At 48.6% G+C, this 23,198-nt stretch overlaps 1 protein-coding gene, 1 long non-coding RNA gene and 1 pseudogene across 2 annotated transcripts; 2 read left to right on the top strand and 1 right to left on the bottom strand.

Annotated features, from left to right (window-relative positions):
• Positions 1-9,296: 9,296 nt before the first annotated feature.
• Positions 9,297-12,181, bottom strand: LOC120685167 (annotated as a pseudogene).
• A 21-nt stretch (positions 12,182-12,202) lies between these two features.
• LOC120685527 lies at positions 12,203-13,469 on the top strand. The gene is made up of 2 exons (XR_005679612.1): positions 12,203-12,476; positions 12,560-13,469. It is a non-coding gene; the product is annotated as an uncharacterized LOC120685527 (long non-coding RNA).
• Positions 13,470-16,478: 3,009 nt separating this feature from the next.
• Positions 16,479-20,539, top strand: LOC120685526 (probable polygalacturonase). The gene is made up of 6 exons (XM_039967509.1): positions 16,479-16,840; positions 17,279-17,593; positions 18,399-18,519; positions 18,605-18,779; positions 18,874-18,944; positions 19,385-20,539. Exons 1-6 carry the CDS (start codon positions 16,826-16,828, stop codon positions 20,047-20,049), a joined length of 1,362 nt encoding a protein of 453 aa, XP_039823443.1. The 5' UTR covers positions 16,479-16,825; the 3' UTR covers positions 20,050-20,539.
• Positions 20,540-23,198: the final 2,659 nt, after the last annotated feature.

Here is a 23,198-nt window from a genome sequence, read left to right as displayed (position 1 = left end):
GTGGCCATATTGCTGGTGCCTATAGCTAGCTGCAGGTTATCCATATTCATTAGGAGCTTCAGTGCATTGCATGCTTGCCTGTTGGCGGTAGTCTCTCGTGTGCGGGGTCGAGCGCGTCTTGTAAAGCGAACTGCTGCCGGTGAAACCCGCCCAAACCAACCCAACATATTAATTAAGCCGTTACAAACCCGTCCAAATCCAGCCCGCACCGGACCATCATAATTATCTTGGTTTGGGTTGGAAATAAACCAGAAACCATTAAAACCGAACCATGAACAGGGTGGAATAAAATTACAAAATTGATCGTCCAGTCCAGCTCCTGCCATTTCCCTTATTCGGGGGCAAAAAGGGCATTTTGGGAAACCCCAGGGCGGGGAATCAGCACCACCGCAGGATGATGCCGAGGCCTATGCTCGGCGAATATGAGGATATTCCAACGGAATGATCCGTTCCATGTGTTTTAGACTAAGGAGAAAACAAAAATTATATTCACTCTTTGTTTCTTTGCTATAGTGGAAAAATAAAAGATGAAGATCTCCGTACAAATTCAGAGTTTCCGGCATGTTATTTGATAGAAGTAAAAAAAATTTGCAGCAAGCTTGAGTATAGCCATAAAAGGAGCTAAGGCTATCACACCCATTCTACTCTAAATTCATCCTCAAAAAAAATATTTCATCCTAGTCATCAAGATTCTTTCCTCTATCTTTAGTTTTCCTGCACCGATCCATCCTCTGTATCAACTACCACAGTTGGAGTCCACATGTCATCATCTAAATGTTTATTTCCTTTCCTCTCCCCACCTGCCTCCCCCTCGTCTCTCTCTTTCCCTCTCCGGCCTCCCTTTGGCCCTCCGCCCATCTCTCTCTACGGCGACCGGCCACTCCACCCGTCTCTCGCCAGCCACCAGCGCGATGGCGGCCGCCCAAGGGCCAGCTCCTCCTCGAGCGCGGCAGCCCTCTGCTCCTCCTTCCCCCTCTCGGCCAGAGCCGGCTCTATAATTTTAAAGACCCCTAGGCGAGAAAGAAGATAAGGACCTGTTGAACTAATTTTTAGTGTCAAAATTATAGTGCATAGTACAAATAATAAAATTACTTTGCAATATATGTATAACTCAATTAAATATAATAATAGTGTAATAAAAAAATAAAAATAAAAATAATGTTGTTTACTATGATCGCATTGCTGCCTTGTCCGTTGCCGCTCGCCGTGCGCGGTGTGGAGCAAATCAGATCGCAACGTTGTCTCCTCTAGTCCTCTACTTCTCTCAGGCCTCCACTCTCAAGTACACTAGTAGATCATCCATCGGCTTGTCGCAACCTGCCTGCGACTCGTAGGGATGCACACATAGGGCAGCAAGGCAACTCGCAAGTCAGGATCGTGTCTCGTGGTGGCCAGCGGCGACAGAAAACGAAGTGTCACTACTCTGCAACTGCAAGCCTCATAGCAGCCTCACTCTCACGTCATGAGCTGGACCAGGTCACCTGGATGAATGATTTGGCATAATGGACTTTCAATTAAAGACTTTTTATACCTACTAATACTACTAGTTACATATATGATCTTGGACCCTAGCTCCATGGCCCCCCGGTCGCACTTGCCGCCCACCCCCTAGAGCCGGCCCTGCTCTCGGCCGTGGCGGCAGAGCTCCGGCTCACGTGCACACGCTGGCCGGCGGCTGCGGTGGCGGAGCAGGGGCCGGTGGTGGGCCTCACGGCACCACAGCGGAGCAAGGGCCTCGCCCCCGGCGAGATTCACTCCGGGCCATGGAGATCTACTCCTCTCCCACGGCGGCGGTGGCCGGATTAGTCGCCCCCTCCTCGTCCGTCTTCCCACCCTCCCTATCCCATGGCGGCGGCGGCAGGATTCGTCGCCCCCTCCTCGTCCGTCCTCCCTCCCTTCCTCTCCCATGGCGGCGCCGCTCCGGCCCGCTGGCCGGCTCCACCTCGGCAAGTCTGCCACCGCGGGAAAGTAACTGTGTTAGTGCCAACTGAAAGGCACTCGACAAATGTTACCGACAGTTTCGTCGACCCCCTTACTTTATTTTACCGAGTGCTTTTTGGCACTTGGCAAAGCTTTCGCCGAGTGCCCGAAAAATGGTACTCGGCAAAGCCTTATTCACCATCACATATTTTGCCGTGTTGACTTTGCCCGAAAAATAGTTTTGCCAAGTGCGATATGGGTTTTGCCGAGTGTTTGGTGCACTCGGCAAAGCAACGGAATCTGGTAGTGCCGGTGATTTCGTTAATCTCAACAGTTTTGTCTAAAAAATAATGCAGGAAAACCCATATACATGGAACATAAACTATATATAGATCTTTTTTTTTAAAAAAGTAGATGTTTTCTTTTTAATAAAATTCAAAAAAAAAGTATTAGATATGGTTGGTTCTCCCTCCGTACTGAGCTTGATCGAAACCAGTTCGCATCCGAAAAGAAAGGAAACCGATCAATTCCGAAACGAAAGGGATCCATCAATCGGACGCCCCCTCGTCGAATCAATAAGAGCAGTCGATCTGTATGTCTCCCCCGCATGCGCCGCGCATCTTAGATGGATCACCGCCGCTGCATCGCCATCGCGCCGCCGCCGACGATGGCAGCGGACCGCCTGTCCGGCCTCCCCGACGACCTGCTGCGGCGCATCCTCTACTTCGCGCCGGCCAGGGAGGGTGCGGCCACTGCCGTCCTCTCCCGGCGGTGGCCCGGCCTGTGGGCCACGTCGGGCGCCGTCAACCTCGACACCCGCTCCTACGACCGCGCGCACGGCCGCGACTTGAGCTTCGAGAAGCGGGCGTCCTTCCTCGCCGGCGCGGCGGCGGCGCTGGCCCGCGCCCAGGGCCCCGTCCGGAGGCTCGCCGTCGACGTGGTGGCGGAGAACCCTGGCGAAATCTACTTCTTCCTGCACGACCCCGACTGTTACTCCCCGGAGGGGTACGACATGCTTGCAGGCGTGCTCGGCAACCCGGCGGCGCAGCACGTCCAGGAGCTCCGCACCGGCGCCGCGAGCTCTCACTTCGGGGCCGGCGGCGCTCACGGCATCGACTACAGGCTCAGCTTCGGCGCCCTGCCGTCCAGGGATCTCCGGCTGCTGCACATCACCAACTGCACGGACCTGGCGCCGCCGCCGCCCGGCATGGCCTTCCCGCTGCTGGCCGAGCTGGTGCTGCTCGGGTGCACCACGTCGCTCGGCGGCCTCCAGGGCATGATCGGCGCCGCGCCGCAGCTCGCCGTGCTGCACCTTGAGCACACCCGGCTCACCGGGGCCTCACAAGACGTCGAAGAAGAAGCCGACGACGGGGTGGCTCACTGGCTCGGACGATCTTCACCGAGCGCTACCTGCTCAGCTCCCCGACGGTGACCTCTCTTGTGCTAGCCAAGTGCGGCTGGCCGCAGTTCCCGGAAGGCAGCGTGACGCTCGACATGCCGATGCTACGGTGCTTCAAGTACCAGTGTACCACGGGCTAGTCCATCGATTCTCACTGAACCCCAGGGCACCCAACAACAACATGACCCGAGCTGATCTGCACTTCGTCCATGACGAGTACCATGAGCTGCAAGGAGTGCGCGAACGCCGCAAAGCCTTCTGGAGATTTGTTCAGAACTTCGACAACGCAAAGTTCCTGAAGCTGGAACTAGAGCAGTCGATAGGGTACATTGCGGTTGTTACAGAGAAGAGCCGGCGGCAGCTCTTGGCAGGGAAGCTGTTCAGCAACCTCGAGCGCCTCGAGCTAGAAGGACGCCACAAGCCGGCGACCAAGATCGCGGCGGTGGCGATAGCGAACTTGCTGCAGTGTTGTCCAGTGCTTCGTGATCTTAGGATCAGGTTGAGAAATTCAGCAACAGAAAGGAGCACATCATACATTCAGTCTTTCATCGAAAGGAGAACTCGATTGGAGTTGGACAAGTCTGTCGACCACTTCAGGCGCCGAAGAAGAATGGTTTCGTTTGGTGGAGACGCTGACGAGAACTATGAGGTATCTGACATTCCTAGCTTGAGTGACCAGTCATTCAGCTGTCTGCAGACATCTCTAAGAAGAGTGAGTTTGCGGTTCCCGTTGGAAGATCGGAACTGCTTCGGAGTCCAGCTGACAAAGTTCTTCGCTGAGAGCGCCTTGGTCCTCGAAGAAATGTATGTCGGCGATGGGAACCACAAAATGTGCGAGCACATGAATGGCAGGGTCGAAACGTGGATTGCCAATTCATCGAAAAGGAGAGGGTCAGCAGCCAGTAAAGCAGGATTTGCAGTGCTACCCCTTGAAACGTGAAACAAGATGGATCAATGTATTAGTTACACAAACAGATTGAAGTAAAAAAAAATCGACATTTATGTTTGGTGTGTATGAGTCATTTTTTGGTCACTGTATTGTACCTTCGTGAGTTTCCTGTTGGTTCAAATGGATCTGATTTCATTAACCAAGGCTCAAAGAGCATTCTTTTTTTTTTGTGTGTGGAAAAGGACTTTACATTAACGAAGAGACGCAGTACGATTGTTGGCCTCTAGGTCTTTGACAAAAGACGGAGTGCTCTCCCAACAAAGGCCGGCACTCGGAGGACGCTTACATCCCAATGTCGCTAAGGCATGTGCCACCCTATTACATGATCTAGGGACATACTCTCTCCGTCCTACAAAGAGTATAGTTTTAGCATTTAAATTTTGTCCCACAAAAAATGTGGTTTTAGCTTGTAATGAGATTCATTTAACTAAAATAATACCAATTACCAAGAAAGCATTGCATAAGAAAACACATAGCACCAATCAAATATTTAGTAGATATTAGTTTTCTAGTTCCAATGCATATGCATTCGTTGAAGATCCAGAAAACCAAATAAATAACACGATTTTCAATCATAATTGGTAGAAGTAATTAGGGGCAACAAGGTCATTTCTTAGGATGAGTAATATGTCTGAAGTTTTCTAAAACTACACTCTTTACGGGACGGAGGGAGTATTCAATAACAAAGAAACTAAAGCTCGTAGCTAGCAAGCCCTGTATCTCGTAGATCAATCCACCTGTGGACTCCAAACAATGTGTTGGGTTTTTCAGAGCCTGTTTGAGGCTTTGAGCACCAGGGAATCTGTTTTAACAATAATTCGCTCAGCACCCCCCTCCCCTACCATCTAAAACTCTTGTTAATTTCCCAACACCTGCTTCCACAACATCTCCCTCCTCATCTCTGATTATCACCCCCCCCCCCCCCCCCCCCCCGCCATCCTCCCTCGCTCGTTCTTTCAGAAAAAGCACCATCAGAGTTTATCTTTACCCAGCCCTGGTCAACTTCCACATATGTTTGGCCACCTGCACTGGCTCTGTATTTTTTTTGCAGATGCCCAGGTATTCAGCTGCGTACTGCTGACACATAAAAGCAACCTCCACTGATTTCCTTCTCACGCCCTCTCGACTATTTCTTTCTAGCCACCACAGCCAAAAGAATGTGACAATTACCATTTGTTCTCGTCCTTGAAGAGCCAAAATGAACTTCATTGCTTCAAACACTGAAGATTCCCTTTCCAGGATACAACGGTGTTGCTCCATTCCCATTGCCCTCCAAACTTTTACAAGTGTAAAGGGGCTGTCATTGCTCCATTCCCAAGGCCCACAGTTTCTGCCAAGGAAATGTGACCATATTATTACCAGCATTGGATGAAGAAGCAACACCCCTTGTGCTCGATCTCTTCTCCTGATCCTAGGAGGATATTCCCACGGAAGATCCTCTCTTCTGCAACGAAATGATCCGTTCCATGTGTTTTATACCAGGGAGAAAAAAAAATTATATTCACTCTTTGTTTCTCTGCTATAGTGAAAACAAAAGATGAAGATTTCCGTACAAGTTCATAGTTCCCGGCATGTTATTTGATAGAAGTAAAAAAAAAAACCTTTGCAGCAAGCTTGAGTATAGACATCGAAAGGAGCTAAAAGGGGTCAGGCAGTGCTTGCCACCTCATCTCCTTCTCTCTAGTTTGAAGTTTTTATTTCTTTTTTGAATAATTGTGTGGTGAAAGCATTGAAATTTGGTCGTGTAAAGGCCAGGCACTGCTTGTTTCTTGAAGGGATCCGTCCGCTAGATGCATGCAAATCAGCAGTGCTTTGAATCCGGGAGGCGTTGCAAACTAGCTGCAAATTTAGTACTCCTCCGTTTCAAAATATATGAATCTAGGAAAAAATCGAAACGATCTGCATTTCGTAATGGAAGGAGACGCCCTGATGATAGTGTGGTCCGGAATGAATCGGTAGTGGTCGATGTGTTGTTGGGCAACGCAGGCCGGTTCGACGGCCCATATCCTCCCGAAAAAGTGCGGCTTTTTTATTTTTATATTTTTTAAAAACGTTTTTTACAGAAATATATTTTCGGTTTCACATTTTACAGTTTTATACCCCTACAGCCCGGCAGGGGGCGGCATGCTCCCCCAATATAAAAGCTGAGCCCCTTCCCTCGCACCCTCATTTCTTTCCCACGAGATCCAGAAAGGGGAGAGGGAGAGAGGAGGGGTGAGTGAGGTAATTCTACCGGCGAAGGCCTGCCGGATTTTTGATCCGAACCACAGGTGACCAATATTTTTTACCACTGGATTCCCAAAACCCTCTTCACGTCATTCACTTAGCACTGGGAAGCGATCATCGTCCTCATCGTCCGATGAGTCCCCACATTGCTCCATTATTCGCGCATCCTGGTCTTCGTTCTCCATGTCCTCCACAATTCCAGGTATCCGCTCGCCTTCATCTGCTAAACCTTGTGGTTTTGGTTCTGGTTCTGGAGCTTGCACGTTCTCTTCTTCTTTATCCTCTTCCATCTCTTCATTCCAGTAAGATGTTGTGTGTGTTGACCCTTCACGTAAATCACCGGCCTTCTGGTGAATCTGAATTACCATTGCAGGGGGCGGCAGGCTCCCACCAGGGGCCTCCGCGCAAAAACAATTTATATTTATTTACATGTAGGTCCCTGCTGCCCGACTGCTGGGCGGCAGGCCCCCTGCCGCCCCTCTGCTGGGCGGTAGGGATACAAAACTGTAAAATATAAAACCGAAAATATATTTATGTAAAAAATATTTTTAAAATATAAAAATAAAAAAGCTGCCGAAAAAGCTTCTTACTTGTACTCAAGCCCAATTAATTGCCCATGTCGAGGTGTGCGGCTGTGCGCGCATGCAGCGTCAGCGTAGGCCTGCGGTCAGTGTGGTGAGTGACGTGGACGCGCGACACCAATCCTAACTATGCATGTGGCCATGTCGGTGTAGCTAGCCGAGGCGGGGTTATCCATCCGTGTCTCCAGTGTATCCATCGGCGCCGTCGCTGGAGCTTGGGGCTGGCGCTCGCTGTAGCAGATGGAGCCAGCCAGAAGATTCCATCATCGGACGAACCAGATCGATCGATCGGATGGATGGATATGATCACCTGTCGTCCCTCCTCCTCCTCCTCCTCGGCGGTCAAAGCACGCGCCACCGCCCCCACTGGACGGACGACGGAGTACTAGCTATAGTCAAAACCTCCAGCTAGGATTGCGCTGCCTGTAAGGTTGTCCGCACTGGGGGACGGTAAACCGTCCCCCAGTGCGCGATAGTGTAAAGGGCTGCGGCAGCGGCGTACTGCAAGCGGTCCGCTAGGCTTGTGGACGAGCGGAGGTGCGCCAAATCAAGCGCAATCCAGGGCGTCCGCAACGGCTCGTGCTGGCCCCACCTCTCTTCCGGGAGCAACTGCTACGCTGCTCCTGCGCTCCTCCGCCGCCTGGCCGCAGCTGCTCGCCGCCGCTCTTGCTCAACCGCGCCGGCCCGAGCTGGCCATGGACATGACGGCCTCCTCCAAACCGTAACCACTTGCTTCCCAGCCCGAGCTCGAGCGCAGCCGTCCGCATGCCGCGCAGCTGCTCGCCGTCGCGCCGCTGACCCGTGTGCGCCGCCGCGAGCCACACCGCCGCGCCGAGCGTGGAGGTCGCTCGAGCAGGGCCGGCGCAGCCAGGAAGGGAGAGAAGGGGAGGGAGAGGCCGGCTGCCTCCGAGATCTCCGCGCGGGGTGGAGCCGAGGAGAGCTCGGCTGCGGCCCCTGCTCCTCCAATTCGCCATCGTCGAGGGGGGAGAAAGGGGCCGGGGCCGTCGGGGACGGGGCTCTGCTCCTCGCCTCCACAAGGCCTCGCCGGCGCAGAGAGGAGAGGGAGCAGCCGAGCTCGAGCCTAGTTGTGCCGCCGGCGCTCCGCCGGCCGCGGCCGCTCCACCGCGGCGCGCACGGCCCACCCCGCCGTTCCCGCTCCACTGAGTCACGCCGCACCACCGTGGGCCACGCGCAGCCCGCCCCGCCTTGGCCCGTGCGGCCGCGTCGTGGCCGTGACGCCGTGCCGTGGCCGCGCCGCCGCTCCGCGCATGGCTCGCCCCACCGCCCGCCGATGGAGAGAGCAGCGAGGGGGCGCGCCTCCCGTGAGCTCCGTCCCGACGCGGCCAGCGGCGAGGCCTCGACGTGGATTGGGGGCCCTGCTCCGCCCTCCGGCGAGCCGAGCTCGGCTGCAGCGCCTCCGAGCTCGCCATGCCGCTTGTCGAGGCTCCAGCCGCACCCCGCTGTCAAGGGATGCTGGAGGAGGGGTGTGTCGGCGAGGAAGGCCGGAGGAGGGGCGTGTCGCAATGTAGGAGAGGAGCGCCGCCACCGGCTTGGGGAGGGAGAAGGGAGGAGAGAGAGTGGGTGGGGTAGTGGGTGTAAAAAATTTAATAGTGTATGACTTATGAACCCCGTATGGTGGTAGTTGGTATAGAGGGGAAATATAGAGGATACATGGGTACGGAGAAACTGAATGTAGAGGAGAGAATCTTGATGATTAGATAAGAATATTCTTTTTAGAAGAAGAAAATAGAGTACTACCATTGCAGATAGCCTCGGTGGGTGCAGGTGGGAATCTGGCTCGCAGGCCCGGGACAGGCTAGCGGCTGGGATCCGTGTCGTCGACGTCAGAGGCGCGGCCTCGTCCGTCCGATCCACCGCTTTGTTTTTTTTTCTCCCAGCTGGCACTCGTGCCCGAGGCGAACTCCCCGTCCAGCCGTCCCGTCCCGTGGCTTGATTCCTTTCTTGACCGTTTTTTACTTACCTCTCCTCCACTCCCCGATCCCGACCGCTCGCAGAGTCGGCAACCGGCGCCTCCTGGCCGCGGCGCGATGGCGGAGGTTGCGGACCAGAAGGCCTGGACAACATGAACGCCTACCGCCGGGCGTCGAGAAGCTCGCCACGGCGCGGGGGAGGCGGCGAAGGGCAGGGCGCTGGAGCTCGCGGCGAAGGCCGACGCGGCAGTGCGCGGAGGGCGGCTCGTCATACTGCGACCTGCACCGCGCTCATCGATGGCCTGATCGAAGCGACAGCTGCTGTGGGCGGGGACCGCGGGACGACCTCGCCGGCCGCTGCCCCCTGGAAAATGAGTGGCAAGGCTGACCGCGTGCAGTGCTGGGATTGCTGGAGGTGTCTCCGCTCTCCGGTGAGCCGTGGCTGCAGGTTGTCGTCGGCAATGTTGCCTGCGCGGCCAAACCAGAAACAGAAAGAAAAAAAAAACACTTTCGTAACCAAACACAATTCGGTCTTGAGTTTTTTGACACCACACCTAGTGATTCAACTAGCTTCTGCAGAAGCCATGCGCTGATTGCAAGCTCGGATATATACTAGAGCTTATTACTAACCAAACAGTGGAAAAGGAAAACCGAAAACAGACAAATACATGAGAGAGACACGCTTCATGAGCTCAAGCTATGGCGTCGTGTCCCTGCGCCAGTGGTTCTTTCTTCGATGAGATCATCAATCAGGCGGCGCAGGTCGCAGTGCGAGGACCCACCTTCCGCCATGGCCGCATGGGCCTTCGCGGAGAGCTCCTTGACCCTGCTCCTCGCGGCGTCCCCTGCCCCTCCGGGCTCCATGAACCTGGCCACCGCTCGTGCCACTGCCTCGCCCGGGATCAGCTCGTGCTCTTCGAATCTGGTGCTCCTCACCCCGGCACCCTCCGGCCACAGCCGATCGCCGATCTCCAGCACCTCCGTCACGAACCTTTCGGTGATGAACTGCTCGAACACCATCGGCCACGTCAGCACCGGCACGCCGGCGACGACGGTCTCCAGGACCGAGTTCCACCCGCAGTGCGTCACGAAGGCCCCCACCGCCGGGTGCGCAAGGATCGCCGTCTGCGGGGCCCACCCTGTGACGAGCATCCCCCTGTCCCCGACGCGGTCCTTCCACCCCTCCGGCGGCACCCATGCCTCCGACCTGACCACCCACAGGAACGGCTTCCCGGAGGCTTCCAACCCGAGGGCGAGCTCGCGGAGCTGAGGCTCGGATACGTGAGTCAAGCTGCCGAAGCACAGGTACACGACCGACCGGGTTGGCTTCCTATCCAGCCAGTCGATGCACCGTGAGCCGTCGTCGCCGGCGGCCAGCTGCGACAAGGGCCCGACGAAGTAGGCGCGCTTCACGTACCCCTGGCGCACGTACATGTCGCAGTACATGCATGCCCTCCAAATCAAAGAAAGTGTTCACGACGAGTCCGAAGCATCTCTTGTGCGCTGAACTTACCCGAGCTCCCATGGCGCGGTCGTCTGGTCGCTGGCTCCTCAGCATCTCCGGCAGCTCGGTAACGGGGACCCGTAAGTCCGGGCCCGGAAACCCGGGAAGAGTCACCACCCTGCCGGCGGCCTCCGTCGCGCCAGCACCTGTCAAACTGAAAAGGGCCAGCGTCGGGAACGCCCCTATGGCGTGGCACGCCGAGACTGGCGGCGACGTCGGCGTTCCATGACAAGTGTATGTCGGAGACGACCACGTCGGGCGAGTGGTCCCTAATAAGGCTCTCCTGCCCCGGCCGCATCAGCCGCTCGTCGGCGGCGGCGGCGTCGATGCGCCCCGCATCCGCGGCCCTGACGGCGGAGTAGTTCTCCACCCTCGGTGGAAGGCCGTCCACGGTCGGGAACGCGTACGTCGCGACCTGGACCGCGGCGCCGGCGCCGCGCCGACCGGACGACCGGGACGTTTGCCGGGGTGACGGCGACAGTGGCCTCGACGACCCCTGGCCTGGCCGTGGCGACGTGGAAGGCGAGGTCGTGGTCAAAGTTGCGAAATATTTTTCGCCCCCATCCAAACACTACCTTCTACTCCCTCCATCTCAACATATCTTTCGTTTTCATTTCCCGAGAAACAATTTTAATTAAAGCCAGTCTCAGTGGAAGTGTCATAGCAGTGTCATGAGCATTAAATTTATTGACATGGTAGGGTTATTATGAGGAGAGAGAACATGGAGTGTCATGAAATATGAGAAGAGTGTCATCAAGTTTACACTCTTGGTAATCGTGACATTTTCACTGAGACTAGCATAAATATATACTAAAAGTATTAATTTTTATGGTACATATTTAGTATATTATTAGAAAGATTTTTGAATCTAATTTTTAATAAATTTATTTGAAGATACAAATATTACATGTATTTTTTACAAATTAAATTAAATTTGTAGCATGCATATCAATAACAATAGTTATTTAGAGACGGAGAGAACTAACTTTCTATATCATGTAAGTACCGAGTACGCAACTAACTTGGCCTCGTGGGGTGTGTAACACACAGATCAATCGAGTTGTTTGATATATTTTCTTTCACTCGAGTACACTACTAGACGGATGGCGCGCTACGCTGCGGCTGTATAGCTAGCCTAGGGACGCAGTTTTTTTCGCATGTACCGGACACCGGTGGCCACAACTATCGTGACCGTCGGAACATTTTGGTGCTTGGAGATTCGCACAAGGTGGGCAATCAGCGAGCAGATGATATGAGGCCCTGGTTTGGGTTAGCACAGGTAGTACAAAAATTTTGACTAATAATTAAGGGTACTAAATAAAGATAATTTATAAAATTAACTCCACAGCTCTATTCTACTTCGCGAGACGAACCCAATGAGAATTTTGACCGCACGATTAGAGGATGGTTACTGTAGTATCACTGTAGCCAATCATCGATTAATTACTATTATTAGATTCATCGTGAAAAGTTACACTCATCCGTGAAAAGGTTTTGCAAATAAACTTCGTTTAGTACTTCATTCATGTAAGATTCTTTTCTCAGAAATTGTGTGCTACACTATGATATGGAAAACCAAACAGGGCCTGAGGTAGCGGGACCGGGTGGAAAAGTCAATGAAAGGGCAAAATGGGGAATGTACCGGTACCTCTTTTTCAAAACAATCGTCATCCTGGTCGGAGGGGCTGCGAGTCTTGTAAAGGAAAGTCCATCCCTGTGTTCCATGGAGTCGCCAATGGCGGAGGGAGGGGTAGCAAATCCGCACGGGGTAAATCCGCCAGGTTGCTGGAAACCGAATACCGCGAATGACGGAACAAGGGAGTCAAGCATACATCTCCAGCAACTGTCAGATTCAGATGAGTTGCATTCAGACGAATTTCAGATCCAAGCCGCGTGGAAGCAAGGAGGATTAGAGCTCTCGGGTCCCAAGACAAGGGAAATCAAGGAGAATCCAACCGCCGGGATGGTAAATAACTACTCACAAGCAATATTGCAACCATTTGAACCATTGTTTTAGTAATGAAATCCTGTCACTGAAATCGCTATCAGGAGATTAGCAGTAGAAGATCTGTTTCGGTTGCCCTTGGATTATCTTCAGAAAATTTTGGAATACAGGGAACCTATGGAATGCAAGGTAAACAACAAGATTGCACTATCTTTATCTTAAAATGCAGCAAGAAAAGTGCCAATACTATTGAAATGAACTGCTATTGTCATGTTATCGTGACACATCCAGACATTGCAGAAATAAGATACATTGCACTGCTAGTAATAATCAGGGGCTTGGTCAAGATGTGTAGGCACAGTGTAAAATATGGCAGTTTTAATATAGGGCAATGTCCTGTAATCGCGACAGACCAGAGACATTGCAGAACACGTAGAAAATTAGAAAATTGTTTGGAACCAGAACACTGGCAGCATAGTAGGAACTAGACATTTAAATCCTATAACCATGCGTCTGTATAAATTGGTGAATATGTATACATCTAGATAAAACAGAAGATTATTTCAGGGGTAGACAGGGTGTGCTTACTTTTCTATGCAGTGGTGTCACCAATATGATTTATTTTAAAATAGGAGAAAGGAGGGAGCCAATACAAGTGACAGAACTCAGGAATTGTGGCCAGATAAATGAAACCAATGTCGCTTCAATACAAACCAACCCAGGTGGATGGAAAAAAAATGTGGGGTTTCCTATAAATCCAATGTTATGGAATATTGGAAACACATTTGTGAATAAATCTATAGAACTGAAAAAATCTAACCAGTTGAATTCAAAACTTAACATTTACACCTATGCTTCCATTTTAGGAGAATCGTGAAGGATGGAGAAAAACGTGCTGAGTATCGTGTACCAAAGGGGATGGGCGCAGCTGAAAGAGCGATGAGGAAGTTCTGTGAGTCAAAGGCTAAAGGCGATGATCCAAAATATATTTTTGAACCATATGTTGGATGGACATTTGAACTCTGAAGCCGAAGCTGGGGCGTGAAGCGGAGACCAGCCACGTGTCACTAGTGCCTGGAGCGCACATGCCCGGCGGGCACCCTGCCGCACCCAGCGCGCCTACCACCCGCAGGCCGACACGTGGGACCGGGGAAGTGGGTCCTTAGGTGGGGACGGGGTGTCAACGAGCGGTGAGGATGGGGGTGCGGGTGCACGGCCGGCCGGCGGGCACGTGGGCTAGTGCCAGCCGGGCCGGGCCGCGGTCAATCAATCATGCTCCTGGTTCTGTTCCCATTTGTGCTTCTGGCCCGGTTTCTGCTAAAAAAAAACTATCCTTTCGACAAAAAACATTACTACTAGCCCTTTGGATTTTGCTATGATATCGCTCTTTCGTTGTTATTTGGTAATTAATATCCAATCGTGAACTAATTAGATTTAAAGATTCGTCTCGACATTTATAGTAAAACTGTGTACTTAGATATTTTTTTAACTACATTTAATGCTCCATACATGTATCCGAAGATTCGATGTGAGGAATACTATAGGAAATTTTTTAAAAACTAAACACGGCCTAGAATCCACACGCCGAAGTTTACTCAGAGTAGTTTTTTTTTTCCAGTTTACTCCTAGCTAGTTGTACTGTTAAGTAGTATGATATTGGAGTCGTAGTAGTACATGTTTTGCAAGCCGCAAACATGCACGAGGAAAAAAAAGTTAAATCAGAGCTCAAACTATAATGAAGGAAATTAGCTTTAAAGGTTATGATCATGCAGATGGTGTCAGTAATGCAGGTTATTATCATCGACAAGTACGCCAGGCACAAAACTATAGTAATAGCTTCTTGCACGTACCGTCTCTACAAATGAGAAACAAAGGTGTTGGCCATTGGCAGCTCTTGTTTTGCAAGGCTGGTTGTTCTCTTTTTTTTTTTTGAAATCTGCCAGGAGCTCTGGCGCATCTTGTAAGAAGGAGTGGAGCACCCGCGCCCGGCCGGCGTCGAACGCGGGTGGGCTTGCCCAGCCCCAGCTGAGCTAACCAACCGAGCCCCAGCTCGGTCCCAGGCTGGTTGTTCTCTGCTGGGTGCATGTCCTGCCCTAATCAAGGAACATTCTTTGCAACAATAATTATGGCTCACCTACTAGTATGCTCAATTGCTCATCTCCCACCCGTATGATCTGTGCTGCAGTTGTCATACGCCTAGCTGGAGGTGTGCGCATAGATCAACTCCTAGCCTTTCATGCCCCACTCTCCAATCCAATAAATGCAGGATTCCCACTTTTTTTTTCCTTGCCAAAACTCAGCACAAAGTTGATGCCAAATGGTGCTTGCTTCACAACATGGCTTGATCGAAATTAAGGATCTGCAATAAGTTTAATCCCACCGCATTAGTACATTTTAATCCAAGGTAGTGTTTTCAGGTACCATTTTGGTTAGCTTTAAGAGCATGATGATTGTGTCGCTCTGGATGCTCATCAAAACTAAACAAAGGTTGAGAGTCATGGTTTCTCCTCCTTAATTCTCTTTTAGGGCACATAAAGTGAAACTAAAGCAAATGCTAAAAGCTTGGGACTGCATGGCTGCATATAGTACAATCTCAAGTCTCAACATGATGTTAAACAAAAAAGAAATGTTTGTTAAATACCTAAGTGCCACTCCAAACTCCAAACCTTTTTTTTTTTTTTGAAAAAAGAATTTGGGGGATCCCATCTTTAGATGCAGCACATGGGCCCACAGAAACACCCCAGCCCCACCTGTCATCATGATTGGCCCAGCTGCCTTGTGGGTCCCTTCCAGGCATACAGCCCCGCACTGGTACCTGCAATTAGTTTCCCATCCAGGCGCTATTACTGTTAGCGAACATTACACATTTCTCCCTAAAACTTTGAGTGACAGTAATAACATTGTAGCTAAAATAGTGGTCAAGTTTTTTTTGTCTGAGGAAAAGTAGCGGCCAAGTTTAAGCTTATTTAATACGGAATGGCAAATCATGAAGTATTCATAAACGGAAAATTTATTTACATACCCCATGGAAGCACATTATATCAGTATTAAATAATTTATGTAGAAATGCCTTTTTAATATACCAATACATGACAATTCTCTAAAAGTCAATTGCTATTTATTTTCATTTCGTCAAAATAGGAGCAATCACATTTTTAAGAAAAGAAATGGTAATATTTCGTAAATATAGCGCAGTCAAAGGTGCGAATAACACACCTTGCGAAATTGCTACCCCAACATAAAAGCCCCATGCTTCATCTCATTTATTTATTTTTGTCTTTTTCTCGTGCCCAAGACCAGCCCATCTCCCGTATCCTAGGCAGCAGGTGCCAACTCACCACACAGCAAAAAAACAACTACTTCCACCCAAAAAAAACAAAAGGGAGAAAAGAAACACCCCCACACCGCCCTCATTTATCCCTTTCCTTCCCTAAATCCAATTTGAATTCTTCTTTCTTTTGAATACCTATCCTCTCGTGCAATCAATCAATCAAACCCATCTTTGAAAAATTCCAGCTCATTTTCCTCAATAGAAAAAAATAAAATAAAGGCAAAATGCCAACTCATTGCACTACAGCTTTTGCCCCCACTCTTCACCTCCTTCCAAATTTTGATGTTCATTTTAAAATGTTTCTCCTTTTGGCCATGTTTGGTTCCACATCACATCACAATTTCACAAAAAGACGAATGTCCGCATGAAGTACTAAATGAAGCCTATTTGCAAAACCTTTTCAGGGATGAGTGTAATTTTTCGAGACGAATCTAATGACTCAAGTTCCGTCTTGATTGGCTACAGTGATGCTACAGTGACCGCGCTCAATTATTCACTAATCGTACGGTCAAATGCCTCATTAGGTAGAGCAAGTGCTACAGTACCAGAGTTGCAGAGTTAATTTTGTAATTAGACTTTATTTAATATCCTAAATTAATGGTCAAAGTACCAAAAAGTTTTCCTCAAAACTTTTTCACAACCCAACCAAACACGGCCTTTATAATCACACACAAGAGAAGGTAGAGGGACTTGACCCAAATCAGAGTATTGTTACTGCTAGTACTCCTCCTACTAGTAGTAGCAGTACAGCTCCCTGTAAACGCATCCCCTCCCTCCCCTGCCGCCGCAGACGCTTGCTGCAGCATCTCCTCCCCTCGCTGCTGCTGCTGCAGCGGCAGCCGGCGGCCGGGCTGCTGCAGCTGTTCATCACCTCCCGCGTTTTACGCCGGTATCCCAACAGATTCTGAGGGAAAAAGCCATTTTTTTCGGCTTCTGTTTGCCTGCCACCGGTGGCGTTCTCCGGCGGCGCTTCGGATCGCCGCTGCTTCGCCTCCCTCTTCCTCTCCGGCGGCGGCGAAGAGGGGAGGGAGACGGACTCATGAAGGGCCTAGTAGTAAGTACGTTGTCCTCTGATTGGATTGAATCGCTTGCTCGATGTTTTCCTCGGATTCTTTTAGTCGTCTTCTTCTGCCATTAAAGGCGGCGCTTTTCTTGCTCGCTCCTGAATGGGCGGCTCTTGGATTCTCGTTTGCTGCTTTATGCGCGTGGGGCGCATGGGTTCGTGATTTCGCTGTGGCTGTCGAGTGGCCGGCATCCCGTGTGATCCGTGCCCGATTTCGGGATCTTGGTCAGGGAATGGCGGGCCCTTTTCTCGCTCCCCTGATCGCACCCGCGGAGATCTTGTGAGGACGAAGATGCGATTTCTCGCCGTGGTTTCGGTTCAGCCAAGTTTCGGAGATTTGATTCGAAAGATTTTGGCTTTCTACTTCGTGTTCAACGAGTGTGGATTGCTAATTCGTGTCGGGGCCATTGGCAATGGCGTCCTCTGCAGGTTGTCCTGGCATTGCTGCTGGCCGCCGCGCTCGGCTCGGTCCGCGGCGAACTGGAGCTGCGGCGGCTGCGGGACCAGGCGCCGCCGGGGTCGCGACCGCACAGCGTCACCATCACCGAGTTCGGCGCCGTCGGGGACGGCAAGACCCTCAACACGGTGCCCTTCCAGAACGCCGTCTTCTATGTCCGCTCCTTCGCCGACAAGGGCGGCGCGCAGCTGTACGTGCCCAAGGGCCGCTGGCTCACCGGCAGCTTCAACCTCACCAGCCACCTCACCCTCTACCTGGAGAAAGGCGCCGTCATCATCGGCTCAAAGGTAATGGCAATGGGGCCTTGGCTTGCTTGCAATCCCGTTCCTTGTCACGAGTTGTTATGGCAGTAGTAGTTACAGATATTCTTCTTGCGTTGGCATTAGGAGTGCCAAGGTGTGTGCACAATTGCTTTGGTTCCGGTTGCATGAATGTGAGGATGCCTATCCTTTTCAAGCTGCATTGGCTGAATTGTTAGTGGTTGGAATTGGTATTGCTGATCTGATCATCTCAGTTTGTTTGGATATGGTTGTTGGATGTACCCAATGAAGTAGCGATTTTGACATGTGTAAGCTGAAGTCACATGCCATGGTTTTGGACGCCATCTTTCTTGCGCTTGTGTTCTACGTTTTTGCTTACATTGGCTAGGAGAAATCCTTCGCAGGTATCGTGACAAGTAGGATTCAAGTTTCGTTCAGGTTGAGGCCTGGAGTTGGTTCTTTCTGCTTTTGCTCTAGGATGGTAGTGTTTGGAAGGTGAAACATAGCTGTTGCTGTGAGGGAAGAAGCCAAGAAGAGACAATTGCCTTTTGCATTGTTTTGAAGTCAAGTTTACCTCATTAATTGTGTGCCAAAGAAAGCATGTCGCATATGTGCTATCATGCAGATTGCGATTACTTTTGTGTCGTTATTCATAATTTCCTTGCATATCGCCTTTATTTATCATGCATAATTCTGTATTAATGAGGTATGGCGTTTCACATTATTTGGGATGCAAAAAGGAACACCATGTTCTTCACATCACATATGAAGATTTCTGCATTGGACAATTATTTCAAGTTACTGACATATAAGTACTTTTTTCCCATTCAAGGAATCATCACAATGGCCAATTGTGGAACCTTTGCCATCTTATGGCCAAGGGCTAGACCTTCCGGGTCCTAGACATCGAAGCTTAATAAATGGATATAACTTAACTGATGTTGTCATAACCGGTAACTACTTTTTTCTGTCTTGCATACGGATTTCACAGTTTAGTACATTTTAATGACCCTTGCATGTCTCATCCACTTATTCCAGGGAACAATGGAGTTATTGATGGCCAGGGATCAGTATGGTGGCAGTGGCTGCGCTCCCATAAGCTGAACCATAGTCGTCCCCATCTTGTGGAGTTTCTGCATTCTGAAGAAATTGTGATCTCAAACTTGACATTCTTAAATTCTCCTGCCTGGAGCATACATCCGGTGTACTGCAGGTGCAATGCCATTAACTTAGCATTCTGTGCAAGGTGTGGTTTGGTGAATATTAGTTGCATCTGTACTAATGCATACAGTTTTTGTTTCCTCTAGTAATGTAACGGTCCACAATGTGACAATTGAGTCCTCACTGGATGCTCCACGGACTGATGGCATAGTTCCAGGTATGACGCCCCCACCCCCCCTCCCCTGAATGTTGATGCTTTTCTTTGTGTCCTTTTTTAAATAATATAGGATAGACTCTATGTCACTCTTGCTTGTACAATGCCCTAATTTTGAAGAAAACTGGTTTCCCTTTTCCGTTTTGTTCTTTGTACTTGCTAGCATACAAGCTTAGATGAGTGTGTGCTTAATATGTAGATAAATAACTTAAGAATCCACCTGCATGAAAACATGAGTAGTCTTAAATCTCTCATACATACGAAGTTCTAACTTTTGGCTGTCCGATTATGGTTTTAAGCTTTATATTATAGTTTTTCTAAGATCCCTCCATATCCTTGACAAAGAATTTTAACAAAGTTTTCATACTGCATCACTCTTATACACTTGACAGTTATGGCATGCAGTATTTACTTATTTCATCATCTGTTCTTTCTTGCTCCAGATTCATGTTCAAATTTATGCATTGAAGACAGCACTGTTAGTGTTAGTCATGATGCCATCTCACTGAAAAGCGGATGGGACAAGTACGGCATTTCCTTTGGAAGGCCAACTTCAGACATTCATATCAACAGAGTGAATCTGCTATCATCTTCCGGAGCTGCTCTTGCATTTGGCAGCGAGATGTCTGGTGGGATCTCAGATATTCATGTTAACCACCTACGGATCCGTGATTCCTACAAAGGTATTTCTTTCAAGACCTCACCAGGCCGTGGGGGATACATAAAGCAAGTGGCTATCTCTGATGTTCAAATGGAAAATGTCCATGTTGGCATTGAGTTCACTGGTAACTGTTCAAGCCACCCAGATGCCAGTTTTGACCCGTCTGCGCTCCCAGTGATCAATCAAATCACATTGAAGAACTTGATTGGCACAAATATCTCAGTTGCTGGAGTTTTGTCAGGAATTGATGGTTCCCCGTTTACTGCGATCTGCCTTTCCCATCTCAATTTCTCGATGGCTGCTGATTCTGCTTCCTGGTCATGTTCCAAAGTTGCTGGGTACTCTGAAATGGTCTTCCCAGAACCTTGCACAGAGCTTAGGGATCCATCCTCTAGTTCTTCAATCTGCTTCTCCCTCTCTAGGTACAGTGCCACTGCGATAGCATAATCACATATAGAGTACCCTGTTCATTTTTCCCATTTCTTATTCCAGTCCTTGTACAATCTAGTGACATTGAGCCTCCATCACCATCATTTCGCAATTCTTTACCAATAAATGCATAAAAAAAGAGTCATATCACTCCCCCTGTCATGGCCATGAGGCTCGGATTATAAGCTGCATGATGATCTTGAGGTGGAAGAATCAAGTGGGGCTGTGGACAGCTAGGTGCTTGCTTGTACAGCTACATTTCTTTATTCAATCTGTAAGAAGGAAATTTTTTTGGTAGGTGTTGAGTGCAGAACAGTTGCTTCATACTATTGTCATTTGGTTATAAATTATCAGCAGCATGATTATATTATGTGTATATTCCATCTCCCTTTTAGCATCAGCCTGATTGAGAGCGATCACATGTTATCTTGTAATTTGACAGGCTGGCTGTGAATGTAGAGCCAGGGTGCTTCTTGGTATAAATAATTTGGTGTCAATTGGGTTGTTAGACTGATGTTAATTGCTGCCTTTGTCCTCTCTGGGGGACATTATTAGCGTGGCCCCGTTGGAATGTTTTGCTCCATTGAGGGCATGTTAGGTTTGCCAATTGTGCAAGCTTCTTCAAATGCCACCTGCTGCCGAACAACTGATAAATATGTTTAAGGAGAGCTGTTGATGATGTTTGAGCTGTTCATCATGGCCTTATTCTTGTACTCTTTGGAAGACTCTCTTGATGTCATAAACGCTGTTGAAGCTTTATTATTATGTTTCTATTGGGCTGCAGGAAGTGTTTAACCAACTCCTTGTTTAGTTGCTTTCAAAATTCCAAAACTTTACAAGATTTCCCATCACATCAAATCTTTGAACACATGTATGAAGTATTAAATGTAGCTAAACAAAATAACTAATTACACAACTTGTCTGTAATTTGCGAGACGAATCTTTTGGGCCTAGTTAACCTATGATCGGATAATAACGACTAAATACAAACGAAAGTGCTACAGTACTTTACACCAAAAAATTTAGGAAAAAGTCTATATCACCCCCTCAACTATGGGGTTGGACTACATGACCCCCCAAACTATGAAATGGTCTATATCACCCCCTGAACTTTTCAAAACCGGTCAAATTACCCCCTAAATCAGTTTTGAAAAATCATAGTAAATCACAAAAAAATCATAAAATAGAAAATCGAATTGTGTTAGACTCCAAATGAGTAGATCTACACAATGAACTTATAATATGGTATGCTTTAGTATATTTTTTTGCTATAGCTTTAGATCTATGTTTTTCTTCATAACTGTAAAAATTTGTACTAAAGCATACCATATTATATGTTCATTGTGTAGATCTACTCATTTGGAGTCTAACACAATTTGATTTTTTATTTTATGATTTTTCTGTGATTTACTATGATTTTTCAAAACTGATTTAGGGGGTAATTTGACCGGTTTTGGAAAGTTCAGGGGGTGATATAGACCATTTCATAGTTTGGGGGGTTATGTAGTCCAACCCCATAGTTGAGGGGGTGATATAGACTTTTTCCAAAAATTTTATGCATCTAAACAAGGGCCAATTGAACTTTTGTCCCTGCCAAAGGCATCAACACATTCTACAAAAGTAGCATTGGATTTAAGATTTAACAACATTTTATTTTGTTCCAAGTTGGCTATGGCCCACTATTGTTATGGCAAATGAACATGGTCATGTATCCAGCAACACGTTGTCTATATTCAGAATGGGCACAAGCAAATTTCAGACGTTTTTTATGTCCTAAACCTAGAATCAATTTTGCCATTTTTCTCAGTATAAGAAACTGTTACCTTATGATGGTTAAATTGGGAGTACCACACTTAGCTAAATAGAGGAAAAAACACAAAAGGATCTACATCCAATTCCAATGCAATCATATGATGACATGTTCTTTTTCCATCCACCTATGCAGACCATTTTTGTCAGAAAAATAAAGGGGTGGAAGGCCTTCTTATACAATTATACTCACATCTATCAAAGATCAATAAAGTTGTAAAATGGATTTGAGAACTACATGTGCAGATTTCGATCCCTTTTTATTTTACTGCACACTTTCTGTCCAAGAAAAGGTACCATCGGATTCATGTAGGTGCATGATCTATAAGTACACGTCCTTTGACATAACTTTATTTTTGTTCAAGATGACCATTTCCTATTCAGGCATGCCAAAAAATTAGATGAAATGGAAATAAACATAAAAAATGGTAAAATGTTTTAACAGGTGGGCCTCTACTGCAAAAAAAGAAGAAGAAGAAGAATATGCAATATCCAACAATAAAACAAAGAAAAACTAGACCGGCTAGGGAGGAACTAGACAGCCTTAAATTATGAAGAAATATGCACCCGACTTCACCTTGATGAGGACTTGCATGCCAAAGGGTACTTAGCCCAGCGGTTAAGTATAAGGATCGTGGCCCAAGAAGGGGGTTGAATTGTGACTTTTTCAAATTTCTATCTAGTCCTTAACCTAGACTAGTATTGCCCAATCTATAAATTTGAAACCTAGTCACTAGAGCATGCTAGCACAAAGTCCTTAGGTAGGTAAACACACTATCATGATCATGTTGCCTAAAAGATATCACACTAGCAAGATTAAAACCTAAGCAAAAGATCACACTACCATGCAAGTTGTCCTAGTCAAACTACAAGCAATCAAAGATAAGAGTAACAACAAAAGGATTTAATTGCTTGAAATAAAAGTGAGAGACACGAGACAACCGGAGTTTTTCCCGTGGTATCGAGGAGTTGACGCTCCCCCCTAATCCACGCTGGAGCACCCACACAAGGGTATAGCTCCCTTGCTTCACCAAGGAGTAAGTGATCACTAAGAATGCTCTTTCTTCATCTCCGGAACGGCGAGCTTCACACCGTGTACAATCTTCTTGTCTTGGGGCTCCCACAAACACCAAGAGCTCACCAAGAACCTCCCGATCACCAAGACCGGCTAGGTGCCGTCAAACACCAAGAGTAACAAGCTCCTAAGCCTTCACTTGACCTACACTCAGTTGGCCCTAGCTCAAGCACACTTGCTACACTTGCAAAGGATGGATTCTTCAAGGTTGAAGCACAAACGAATTGCTAGATCTTCTCTTCTTTGCTCAAAGCACTTTCTCTTCTTCTCAAGGGTGGCCTCA

The sequence above is a fragment of the Panicum virgatum genome, chromosome 8N (genome assembly GCF_016808335.1).
Source record: "Panicum virgatum strain AP13 chromosome 8N, P.virgatum_v5, whole genome shotgun sequence".
In the NCBI taxonomy this organism is placed as follows: domain Eukaryota; kingdom Viridiplantae; phylum Streptophyta; class Magnoliopsida; order Poales; family Poaceae; genus Panicum; species Panicum virgatum.
This window is presented reverse-complemented; position numbering and strand designations above follow the sequence as displayed.